This window comes from Rhincodon typus, chromosome 17 (assembly GCF_021869965.1).
Source record: "Rhincodon typus isolate 14 chromosome 17, sRhiTyp1.1, whole genome shotgun sequence".
In the NCBI taxonomy this organism is placed as follows: Eukaryota; Metazoa; Chordata; class Chondrichthyes; order Orectolobiformes; family Rhincodontidae; genus Rhincodon; species Rhincodon typus.
Genome location: NC_063348.1, coordinates 13,701,984 through 13,715,417, shown reverse-complemented (window position 1 = coordinate 13,715,417; position 13,434 = coordinate 13,701,984). Strand labels below are relative to the sequence as shown.

General features: G+C 43.0%; 1 protein-coding gene across 3 annotated transcripts in view; it reads left to right on the top strand.

The window, feature by feature from the left end:
- LOC125485229 (ETS homologous factor-like) overlaps window positions 1-13,434 on the top strand; it is a 59,183-nt gene that overhangs the window by 21,392 nt on the left and 24,357 nt on the right. Inside the window, exons 3-7 of one of the 3 annotated variants that reach the window (XM_048607101.1) lie at window positions 1,348-1,641; window positions 4,269-4,328; window positions 8,919-8,981; window positions 9,082-9,150; window positions 9,690-9,746. In XM_048607101.1, coding sequence (XP_048463058.1) covers window positions 1,348-1,641; window positions 4,269-4,328; window positions 8,919-8,981; window positions 9,082-9,150; window positions 9,690-9,746 — 543 coding nt within the window. The remainder of the gene's footprint in view (window positions 1-1,347; window positions 1,642-4,268; window positions 4,329-8,918; window positions 8,982-9,081; window positions 9,151-9,689; window positions 9,747-13,434) is intronic. The other 2 variants (XM_048607103.1, XM_048607102.1) reach the window with 2 other exon arrangements.

Here is a 13,434-nt window from a genome sequence, read left to right as displayed (position 1 = left end):
GCTGATGTTTCGGGCCTAGACCCGAAACATCAGCCTTCCTGCTCCTCTGATGCTGCTTGGCCTGCTGTGTTCATCCAGCTCTACACCTTGTTATCTCAGATGCTCCAGCATCGTTAGTTCCTACTTTCTCTGTAACAAAGTTCGTTTTGAAGTGTATTCACACTTGCTGTGCACAGATTGGCTTCTGTGTATCTTACATTTCAAATCATTTGTTTTCAATGGTGTCAACTGATGGATTGATTTTCACCAATAGAACAGCTATAAGTCACAATTTTAAAAATAATAACATGGGATCTTTACATGCACCCAGTAGGCAGACAGGATCTCAGTTTAATATCTCACCTAAAAGACACTGCAGTGACAGAGTGAGCTTAAATGTTATCCTCTGGTCCCTGAACCCACAGCCTTCAAACCCTGAGGTGAAGTATGCTCCACTCCAAACCATGACTTACACAACAACAGGAGGTGCACTGGATTGGGCCCAACTGGGTCATGGTACTCATGGCCAGGACCCAGACAAGGCAATGGCAGGATTTCCATTGCAATCTACCCCCCCATCCTCATAGGTGGTCAACTCAGAAGTGCCCTCCAGAGATCCCATCCAACTAAGAATGGGGAGGTGGCCCAGAAATGCTAGATTTCCAAATGGAGGACTCAAATCAATGCTAAGTAGGTGCTAATGAGGCAGGCAGGCCTCCTCAAAATAGAGGTACTGTCTGCAGCACTGGAAGGAGTTTCAATTAAGGGCCAGGTCTTGCTACAACTGCTGGGCTGGCGTTGTGGAGGGAGGGCCCTGTGAATATGGCCGTCACATTCAATGTAACGTCCACGTCCAAACATGGTGGATTGGCCATTCTACATTGTCCCATAGTGTGCAGGGATGTGCAGGCTAGGTGGGTTAGCCATGGGAAATGTTACAGGGATAGGGTAGGGGACTGGGTCTGGGTGGGATGCTGGTTAGAGGGTCGGTGCGGACTCAATGTGCCAAATAGCCTCTATCCAGACTGTAGGGATTCTATTATTCAATGACATTCTATCTGGGGTGAGTGAGAAGACACCCTTATCGATAAGGACCAGGCTGTAGCCTCAACAGAAGATCCTAATGGCACCATTGAACGTACCTCAGTTGGCCCAACATGACCCTAAGCAGTTACTGTGAAGGTAAGCCCTGTCCCATTGACTCCAGCTTTAGCAACATCATTTGCAGATTGGAATGTATCAGATGTCTAAACAGTCTTGGTCCTTCACAACTTTACCCTGGGTTCTGCCTCCTCACCGAGCCTCAGCAACACCTAGGAAGTTCTGTCTTTGTGACATCAATGTTCACCATGTGCTTGTACCCTCCAGTTTCAGGTGGGTACAGTGGAAGTTCATGGCATCACACTCACCCACACCTCTGGTCCAAGTACCAAGTGTGGGAGTGGCTCCAACACACACTGGACACCAACCAGTTGGATGGCAATTGTATTCGCTTTCAAGACTTCGACGTTACGGGTGAGCAGTTGTGTTCGATGCCTTTGGAGCACTTCAACCAGGTCGCTGGAGCTCTGGGACCACTTCTCTTTGCCAACCTTGAGAGCTTAAACTGGAGCAGCAAGTACCTCCCATCACCTGGACAGCCACTGATGGCACAGCAAAGAGGCAAGTACCATTGTGTAAGGCTGCATTTCCACATTTCTGCTTAATCCGATTACTTAACTCCGGTCAAATCTTTCATGTCGGAGGAAAGAGAAACAAAGAAAGACATATTTTCCTGCCTCAGGATGTCCCAAAGTGCTTCAAAGTCAATGGAGTACTTTTGAGGTCATACAATCATACAGCACAGAAACAGACCCTTCAGTCCAACTCGTCTATGCCGGTCACATATCCTAAATTAATTTAGTCCCTTTTGCCAGCTTTTCAGCCATTTCCCCCTAAACCCTTCCTGTGCCTTTTAAATGTTGTAATTGTACCCACTTTCACCACCTCCTCTGGCAGTTCATTCCATACATACACCCACCATCTACGTGAAAACGTTACCCCTCGGATCCCTTTTAAACCTTTCCCCTCTTGCCTTAAACATAGGCCCTCTAGTTTTGAACGCCTTCTCCCCTACCCTTGGTAAAAGACATTGGCTATTCACCCAGAGATAGTAAGAACTGCAGATGCTAGAGTCAGAGACAACACAGTGTGGAGCTGGATGAACACAGCAGGCCAAGCAGCATCACAGGAGCAGGAAAGTTGATATTTTGGGTCAGGACCACCCTATCCATGCCCCTCATGATTTTATAAACCTCTATAAGGTCAACCCTCAGCCTCCAATGCTCCAGGGAGAATAGCCCCAGCCTCATTGTTCTCTCTGCATAGCTCAAACCCTCCAACCCTGGCAACATCCTTGTAAAATATAACAAGGTGTAGAGCTGGATGAACACAGCAGGCCAAGCAGCATCAGAGGAGCAGGAAAGCTGACGTTTCAGGTCTGGACCTTGTAAATCTTTTCTGAACCTTTTAAGTTTAACAATGTCTTTCCTGCAGCAGGAAGTCTAGAATTGAATGCATTATTCCAAAAGTAGCCTCACTGGTGTCCTGTACGGCTGTAACATGACCTCCGAACTCCTATACTCAATGCACTGACCAATAAAGGCAAGCATTCCAAATGCCTTCCTAACCTGTCTACCTGTGACTCCACTTACAAGGAACTATGAACCTGTACCCCTAAGTCTGTTTGTTTGGCAACACTCCCTAGGGCCTTACCATTAAGTGTATAAGTCCTGCCCTGATTTTCCCTACCAAAATGTTGGACCTCACATTTCTCTAAATTAAACTCCATCTGCTACTCCACGGCCCATTGGCCCATGTGATCAATATACGCTGAGATAACCTTCTTCACTGTTCACTACAGTATACTGTAATGTTGGGAATCTAGAAGCCAATTTACACATAGGAGTGACCGACAGACAGCCATGTAATGATGACCAGATAAATTGGATTAGTGATGTTGGTTGAGAGAGACATTTCAATGAGGGAACTAAACAGAACTTCTATCTCTCTTTTAAAATAGCATGAGGTACACCAATGTGACAGATTGAACATGCACTTCTAGACTGCTGCTAGCAGTGCAGCACTCTCTCAATCATGTACTGAAGTCAATCTTGGGTTTGCATTCAAGTCTATTCAATGGGAGAATGAGCCCACAGACTCCTGCGCACAAATCACAAGGCCACCAAGTACCCTAAGCTGACACATTGCGCAGTTTCCTTGTCATTCCGGCCTTACAGTCACTTGGAAATAGTAAAAACTATCTATTTCAGTCTATTTCAAGCACACCGACTCCCACAGCTACCTAGGCACTACCTCCTCTCACCCAACTTCCTGCAAGAATGCAATCCCCTACTCCCAATTCCTCCACCTCCTCCGCGTCTGCTCCCAAAGTGGGGCATTCCACTACCGAACATCCCAGAGGTCCTCATATTTCAAGGACTGCAACTTCATTGATTTATTTCAAATTTCTAGAGAGAAATTTCATTCTGACAGGGTTACATACAGATGGAAGATGGTTCCCATCTATGGGGGAGCAGGGAAAATGGCAGGATTGAAACTGTCTCCCGACACACAGACAGTAAGATTTGCTGGGGAGCAGAATACTCCTTACTGAGCCAAAGAGGCAAGATCCTGAGAAATGGGCCTGACAGAATCTGTAGGAATGAGCATCAACCTCACTTTCAGTCAGAATGAAGTTATTTGTATTAGGAGGATAGAAGAATTACCTCTCAGGGGAGGCCATTTGGCCAGTCATATCCATATCTTTTTCCTTTCCATGATTTAGCTACTTGCAACACCCAGACTGATGGCAAGTCACGTCTTGTGATTTTCCAAGTGTAAAATATTTGAAGCTTCACCTATTAATTACTATCCCCTTGTCAGAGAAGGTTGTTGCTGACTCCAGATCTAGTAATAAGCGACGTGGTTGGATAGTTAATATCCAGGATGCTCATTCTCTCTGCACATTTCAAATAATCAGGAATCTGTGTCCTGTGGAGAGGTGACAGTGATATGCCTTCCCATGGACAGAACTGAGCCAATCTCAGCCAGGTACTGATTTTGTTTTGTTACCAAATGTGGAGATGTTTTGCACAAAGGTATTGAACACAGCCCCGACGCGTAGCATTTGGTCACAGTCATTTTGACACAGGACCAATTAATGTTAGGTTTGAGAGCAGAGAGTTACTTCAAGACTTCTGTCACATGCTGCAGAGTAGAGGGAACTGATTTCTTTATTTTGCCTTTAGGTGTCTTTCTCAATGGCATGCTGTTCCCAGTCAATGGCACAGTTAAATCACAAACAATTGGTAAGCATCTGGGCTATCACCAATCACAATCAGATCATGTCTACAATAAATGAAAACAAAAGTTTAAAGGAAGTAAGAGAATCATTCTCCTCCCCCAGCCCCACATCACAATTCAGAGAGCACAGCCTTGCGAATACGCACATACAATGAATTCCCCGATCCGTATGTGCAACACTTCAGAATCTGAAAATGGCTAACTCTGGGATCAAATACAACCTTGCCAATCCAGGAAAATCACACTCCCTAAATCAAACATAACCGCCTCTGCAATACGAAACAAATCCTCAAATCAAATGCAAAATCCTTTGGAATTTCCATACAATAATGAACTCAATCCGCACGTCACAATCCTCCCCATGTTATGAACTCAAGTCTGCAGGACAAATTTCAATCTACTACCTGCTGTACACCAACCACAAGCTGCATCAAAGAACTGCAGCTTCACAGAAGCAACAAATTCCCCTTTATTCCAGTACAACAATCTCCCCAATCTAAACAAAGCAATCTCCCAATTAAAACATCATCTCCCCAAATGAAACATGAGAACATAAGAACCAACAGCAGGATTAGGCCATCTGGCCCTTTGAGACTGATCCGCCATTCAATAAGATCATGATTGATCTTTTCATGAACTCAGCTCCACTTATTCACGTTCTCACCATAACCCTTAATCCCTTAACTGTTCAAAATCTACCTTTGCCTTAAAAACATTCAGTGAAGAAGCCTCAACTGCTTCACTGGGCAAGGAATTCTTCAGATTCTCAACCCTTTGGGTGAAGAAATTCCTCCTCAGCTCAGTCCTAAATCTGCTCCCCCTCATTCTTCTAAATTCCAGTGAGTACAATCCTAGTCTACTCAATCTCTCCTCATAAGGCAACCTTCTCAATTCACATGTCAACCTAGTGATCTCCTCTGTATCCCCTCCAGAGCCAGTACATCATTTCTCAAGTAAGGAGATTAAAACTGCACACAGTACTCCAGGTATGGCCTCATCAGTACCCAACATAACCTCCCTGCTTTTAAACTCCATCCCTCCCTCTAGCACTGAGGGATAAAATTCCATTTGCATTCTTAATTACCTGTTCCACCTGCAAACCAACTTTTCTGTGATTCATGCACAACGACATCCAGGTCCCTCTGCACAGCAGTGTGCTGTAATTTTTCACCATTAAATAATAATTCATTTTGTTATTCCTATCAAAATGAATGACCTCACATTTACCAACATTATACTCCATCTGCCAGACCCTTGCCCACTCACTTAACCTATCTCTATCCCTCTGCAGACTTGCAGTGTCCTCTGCACACTTTGCCGTGCCACTCATATCAGTGTCATCTGTGAACTTTGACACACTATATTTGGTCTCCAACTCTAAATCATCTATGTAAATAGTAAACAATTGTGGTCCCAACACTGATCCCTGAGGCACACTACTAGCCACTGATCTCCAACCTTTGCTTCCTGTTAGTTAACCAATCCTCTATCCACGCTAATACATTACCCCCAATGCCGTGCACCTTTATGTTACACAGTAGCCTTTTGTGCGGTACCTTGTCAAATGCTTCCTGGAAATCCAGATACACCACATCTACTGGGTCCCCATTGTTCACTGCACTTGTAATGTCCTCAAAGAATACTAGTAAGTTACTTAAACAGGACCTGTCTTTCATTTACCCATGCTGCGTCTGCCCGATGGGACAATTTCTATTCAGATGTCTTGCTATTTCTTCCTTGATTATGGATTCAAGCATTTTCCCCTCTACAGAAGTTAAGCTAACTAGCCTATAGTTACTCATCTTTTGTCTACCTCCTTTCTTAAACCGTGGTGTCACATTTGTTAGTTTCCAATCTGCTGGAACCATCCCAGAGTCCGCCAAATGTTGGTAAATTACCACGAGTGCATTTGCTATCTCCCCCGCCATCTCTTTTACTCCCTGGGATGCATTCCATCAGGGCCAAGAGACTTGTCTACCTTTAGCCCTATTAGCTTGCCCAACTCTACCTCTTTAGTGATAATGATTGTGTCTAGGTCCTCACATGCCATAGACTCCTTGACATCAATTTTTGACATGTTATTTGTGTCTTCCACTGTGAAGACTGACACAAAATACCTGTTCAATGCCTCGACCATTTCCTCATTTTTCATTATTAAATTCCCCTTCTCATCTTCTAAGGGACCAATGTTTACCTTAGCCACTCTTTATCATTTTACATACTTGTAGAAACTTTTGCTATCTGCTTTTATATTCAGAGCTGTTTACTCTCGTAATCCATCTAACTTTTTTAAAGCTTTTTTTTGTGGTTTTCTGTTGACCTTTACATATTTTCCAAACCCCTAGTTTCCAACTGGTCTTTGCCACTTTGTAAACATTTACCTTCAACGTGAGGCCCTCCTTTTTTCCCTAGTTGTCCATAGCTGATTATCCTTTTTCCTACAGTCCTTCCTTCTCACTGGTATATACTGTTACTGAGCACTGTGAAAAATCACTTTGAAAGTCCTCCACTGTTCCTCAACTGTCCCACCATAGAATCTTTGCTTCCAGTCTGCTTTAGCCAACTCCTCTCTCATCCTATTGTAGTCTCCTTTGTTTAAGCACAGGACCCTGGTATTGGATTTTACCTTCTCATCCTCCATCTGTATTTTAAACTCAACCAAACTGTGATTGCTCCTTCCGATAGGATCCCTAACTATGATATTATCAATTATTCCTTCTCAGTACACAGGACTAGATCTAGGATAGCTTGCTCCCTCGTCGGTTCCATTACACACTGTCTGAGAAAACTATCATGGATACATTCTATAAACTCTTCCTCAAGGCTGCCTTGACCGATTTGGTTTGACCAATCTATATGTAGTTTAAAATCCCCCATGATAATTGCCATACCATTTCTGCATGCATCAGTTATTTCTTTGTTTATTGCCCGCCCCATCATGATGTTGTTATTTGGTGGCCTATAGACTACACCTATCAGTAACATTTTCGCCCTACAATTTCTAATTTCCACCCACATTGATTCAACCCTTTTTCTCCATAGAATCTATATCATTTCTCACTTGCACCCTGATGTTATCCTTAAATATCAGAGCTACACCACCTCCCTTTCCTCCCTGTCTGTCCTTCTGAATAGTCAGAACAGCAGCTTCCTGATCCAGAGCTTTCTTGCCTTTGTAAACAGTGCCATCTTTTCAAATACACCAATTGACAGCAAACAGCCCTATGGCCTGGTCTGAACACAGAAGTCCAAATGAAAGTCTATTCAAAAAAGCCACCCAAATCAATCTACTTTCTTTGCTGTTTAACATTCACAAGTGTAAGTTTTGCTTTTCTATTTAATTTATCGAACCATCTCCTTTCCTGGCTCATCTCTTCTGTGAATTCTCTAATTAGAAAGATGGCAAAAATTACATCAACATGGAAGAATTTCTGGGAAATGTGAATAGAGTCATCATTAATCATCAACTGGAACATTGTGACTGGTATTGGACATTAAACATCCCCATCCCATCTGAGCTCTCTGAGTGTTGTCACACACTAACCATAACCAGTCTATCTGAGCTCTCTGACTATTATCATGCACTTGGGTTCCACAACCTAAACATTTTGTAGTGAATCAGTTATAGGTAATGATCTTAACTGTACGACACTACTTTTCTAACACTGATCATGAGTGAATTCCATGTTAGGTTTGAAGAGGAGACACTGAACACAATTACTATGCTCCTAAATGTTAATAAAATTAACTTCAGTGAGATATGAGTCAGAGATTGAAAACAGCAAACTGGTCAAAACTATCCAGGCAAAGTACAAACAGGTGGAATGTTTCCAAAGGAAAATTATTCCAGGAACAGTATATACCTCAAATGACAAAAGTTCCACTAAGCAAATGAAACAATTGCAACCAAAGAGATGAAAGATGATATCAAGTGAAGGAAAGAGCATGTTTAAGTGGGTCAAGTGGTAAGTGACAGGGACAGAGAGGGAGTGAGGGAGGGAATGGCAGGGAGATAGAGGGACAGTGGCAGGGAGAGAGAGCTGGGGGGAGAGTAGTGACAGGGTGAGAGAGAGGGACAGTGTGGGGGAATGACAAGGAGAGAGAGAGACTGGAAGTGGCAAGGATGGAGAGGGACGTTTGAAATATCTCAAGTGGTAGCTTGGTGTCCACATATTGAAGTATTCAAGTTGCAGTTAAAGTAGAGCCCGTACAGTTTGGTACTTTCTTTCTGCCCTTTCATTTCAACATTGGATTTATCTTCATCTGTATGTGCTAAAAATAATTAAAGCCCAAGGCAACACAATACATCATAATGTGATTTATCCAACACAAGACAAAACAATGTTATACTTTAGAGTGTAGTGTAACATGGTTCAAACAACACAGCTTATGTTTGTGTCTGTGCCTGATGTCCTCTGTGAATATTTGACTAAGGTGGATTATGTTGAAGATGAACAGATACTTGCATGACAGGTTCTCACTTTACCCAACAATAAAAAACTGTGAGCAAATATGATGTAGAAAAACAAAGGTGCTGGCTCCTAAATTGGTCTGTCTGTCCATCAAACACTTTTATTTCTTGGGGTGTTTTTCAGATTTGTCAACTGTCAACAATGCATGGAAGGAAGATGAATATTTGTCTCAAAATAAATTTGAAAGTATGGCTCTACTTATTGTTTGGCGCACGATTGTATTTCTATTTATCGCCTGAGACTTGGCAAACAGACTGAAATCCGATATGATTCACTTCATTTTCAGATTGCATCAATAGTGAAGAGGTGGGAAGAAAGGAGACTGCAGTGAAATCTGATCCTGAGGATGTTCCAGGTAATAATACTTTGTCAGACTCATTTGTTTGTTCTCCATCCCACTTTGTGGAGGAGGCGAGGTCTGATTGATTATAATTTAAGGGCCTCCCTTAAACGATTGACATCAATGTACAGCTCAAAATCATCGAGCCCGATATGGCTAGCTGTAGGAATGTAATGGGAGTGCCAGTCACTGCCAGAGACCAGAGGGAATAAGCCCTGGTTTAAAGAAAGTGTTGAGTCTCAAACAGATGCCAGTGTGGACCTTGTTCTGCTCCTCAAAATGCAGCTTTCTTGGTCCTTTCTGGCCATTCATAAGTTTCTTCATCACTGGGAGATCCTATCTTAAACCTCCGTGAAGGCCTTTTCAATTAGGCCTGGGTTCCCTTGCACTGGGAAACGCTGCCAGATTGAAGAGAAGATGTCTCTGGGCAAGGAGACTTCAAACTTCACATTCACTATTCACGATAATGAGTGAAGTTAACCATGTTGTCAATTCGGAAAGTAATTAAAACCGCACACACACCCAACATGACAGTGCTCCTGTCATCTTTTTAGATTCTCAAAATGTGAAACAGTGCGTCCAGTCGCAGAGATCAAATGGGAAAAAGCGCAGTAAGTAGATGGCAACAATTAACCATTCTTCATGATGAAACTTCCTGCTGTCAAAATGTTGGATGGGGTCTTCAGATAATGACAGGGCACAGCTCCATGTAAGGAATGGGGGAAACCAGGGCATGTGTTCGCCTGTAATCACTGTAGCTCCTAGCAGGGAGTTCAACATTAGTCCTGGCACCAGGTCGCTCAGGGAGTGGCTCGGAGTGTGACTGGAAGGATGAGGTCAGCTCACAGCCAGTTGTGTCAGGAGGCCATGTACTCTTCATGTGGACGCAGTGTAAATATTTCAACTCTATTTAAGATGGAGATCAAGGGATTTTGTTTCTTCTCTCAGGCCTGAGAGTATGTGGAATCCTCCTCACCAGAGAACATTATTATTTATTTCTTGATTTCTTTCTTCAATGCGGACTGTGGTGACTTTCGAAACCATGATCAATTGAATCTTCACATCCCGTGGCAAGCTCAGAGCCTCCGAGCAGCATAAATCATTGCACAGCTTAGAAGGAAAGTTGCTGGCAGTGCAATGATTTTGAGATTCTCCTCCTTATTTTAAAACTTCCTCAGTGACCTCGCCCCATCCTAACTTCATAACAAGCTCCCACTTTCCAAAGAAGCCAGTGTGCAGCCAACACAGTTCACTCCCTGTTATACCCTGTTCTATTCAATTAGTGAGGAAACTGAAGAGGTAGATCTCAGCTGTGAGCATGTTGACTGAGGCTGTAGGTAGCAATGCCTTTTACATATGGAATTTCCAAATTTCCTGCTGATAACTGCAGTTACAAGGTGAACTGTGTTAAACTGTCCTTTGAAAACACACGATGTCCCAAATCCAGGAGCCTTTACAGCTGCAATTCCGATCTGGGCTCTAATCTGTTGGAAAATCAGACGGAATATCCTGGAGATTGACCAAATTGAGGACACCATTCATTCATCCCGATCCTCTCCCCCACCTCCATGAAAGATATTGATGGAAAATAGGAGAGGAATTCCAAAAGATAACAGAAACTCATTGATATGTGACCCGATTGTTTAAACTAAAAAGAATAAGTAGCCTATTGGAAATGTCAACATGAGATTGTCAAAACTATAATTTGCTGGTATTAAGATGTATTGTCCAGAATAGAAGATTAAGGGATGATCTAATTCAGGTCTTTGAGATAATTCGATTTGACAGGGTAGATCGAGAGAAACTAATTCGTTTGATGGAACACTCCAGTACAAAAGACCAAAATCAACGTTCCCTGTGGGTTCTGCAGATACTACACTGTGCAGCGATCTGAAAGTCTGTGTGCAGACCGTACTCAGGTCACTGCCTGTAAAGAGCCTTGTGTTTTTCCTGTGAAAAATGTCAGAGAGACCGGGCACTTGAAGAAATTACCAATACATTTTCATGTGGGCTGAAACCTGAGAATGACAGCTTGGCTTCTTTACGCAAAGAACAGGGAAATCACTGCAGGCTGTGGATCGATTCAAAATGTCAAAACTGTGATTGGAAAGATTTTTTGTTTGGTGGGAATATCAGGGGCAATGTGCATTAGTAAGTAAAAGTAAGACAATGATTAGCCAGGATCTTGCTGCATGACAGATCAGGTTCAAGGGGCTGAATTGCCCAGAATATAGAACATAGAACAGTGCAGCACAGGAATGGGCCCTTTGGCCCACAATGTGGTGCCGAACATGATGCCATATGAAACTAATCCCTCTGCCTGCCCTTGGTCCCTGTCCCTCCATTCCTTGCGTATTCACGTGCTTATCTAAAAGTGTCTTAAATGCCCCTATTGTATCTGCCTCCATCATCACCCCTGGCAGCGTATTCCACACTCCTACCACTCTCTGTGTAAAAAACTCATCCCTCACATCTCCTTTGAACTATCCCCCTCAACTTAAATGCATGCCCCTTCGCATTAGACACTTCAACTCTGGAAAAAACATTCTGACCATCACATCTATCCATACATCTCATAATTTTATAAACTTCTATCAAATTCCCCTCAGCCTGCATCGCTCCAGAGAAAACAACCCGTGTTTTACGGCCTCTCCTTATAGCTCATACCCTCTAATCCAGGCAGTCTCCTGGTAAACCTCTTCTGCTCCCCCTCAAAAGCCTCCACATCTTTCCTGTAATGAGGTGACCACAATTGAACGCAATACTCTAAGTGTGGCCAAACCAAAGTCTTATAAAGCTGCAACATAACGTCCTGAGCTTGTACTCAATTCTCAGACCAATAAAGGCAAGCATGCCAGATGCCCTTTTTATCATCCTATCTAGTTGTGTCGCCATTTTCCGGGATTTAAACCCATCTCAATTTCCATGGTTTAAAAGGAAAGATGTTTTGTTGAAACATTGCGCAGCACTAATTGATATCCTCTGCAATGTTAGTCGCACATAAAATCCTGATCCAGTCTGGTTTATAGCAAATATAAAATCCTGATCCAGTCAGATTAGTACCGAACATAAAAACACACACGCACATAAGTGCACACTCCCTTCACACAATGCTGGAGAAACTCAACATGTGTCATAGCATCTATAGAGAGAGAAACGGAGCTAACATTTCGAGTCCAGTATGACTCTGCTTCAGACCTCTGAAGTGCAGTTACAGACTAAAGTGCAGTTCTACCAATTACCAATTATAGGACTAATTCATGGTTCACGTGCTCGGCTTATCTTTGAGAACATCAGAACATAGGCCCATTGGAGCAGATCTTTTCACTCCTGAAGGGTTAGTCCAGGGAGATTCCTCAGGTGGACTTTACAATACGCCTCAAAGTTAGTTGCTTGTGGTTTTCCTCGTGAGGATATCAAGTTTATGTACAGATCGACTTGTAAAGGAAGAGACTTTAATATGCAGCAGTCTCCATGTTTTAAATGTGAGGATGTGGCTGCCTTTTCTGCGGTTGTTCTGTGCTGAGGGCACTGTGCAGGCTGAATTAAACACCCTTTTTAACACCATTCAGTTTGTAAAAGCGCTCCTACTGAGGTCACGTTGGGTTGAAGTTAATGAGCCACTATTGAAGCCAGAAAAGCAGTGAGGGGGGTCTCGGAGAGACTGCCTTTATTCTGTAATGTGCTTCTTGTATATTTGAGACAGTGCACCAGTTCTTTTTACTGGAAACATCAGACTGAGAGTCCAGGGACCCCAAAACCAGCCATCTTTACCAGCCCATTCTGAAATAAAAATTGTAGTTCTGAAAGAGTCCAAACAGATTATAGCCCACAGTTATAAAAGTTATGGATAGGGCAGTGGGGTTTGGGTGCATTTTCCTCTCCTTGGCTTTATTTTTTTCTGTTGAGTTCCTGCATAGCCAAAAAATCAGTCAGACAAACTAAGAATCCTGCAATCTGCTTTTGCCTAGCTGCTATGCTAATATAAGACACACTTCATAATATGACTTTTAAAAACCTACATTTTCTGTCTATTTCCATAATACTCTTCCCACATAAGGCACCCCGTCACAGCATCATCTATGATCTATGCAGATGCTGTCATTGCTGCTGTTATCCTTGGAGACAGCTCATTTTGCTTGGTAGAATGGAGCTGGTCACTGACGGTGTAGGTGTTTATACTAGAGCCGGTCAGTGATGGTGTCGGTGTTTATAATGGAGCCGGTCAGTGACAGGGTAGGTGTCTATAATGGAGCCAGTAAGTGACAGTGTAGGTGTTTATATTGGAGCCAGTCAGTG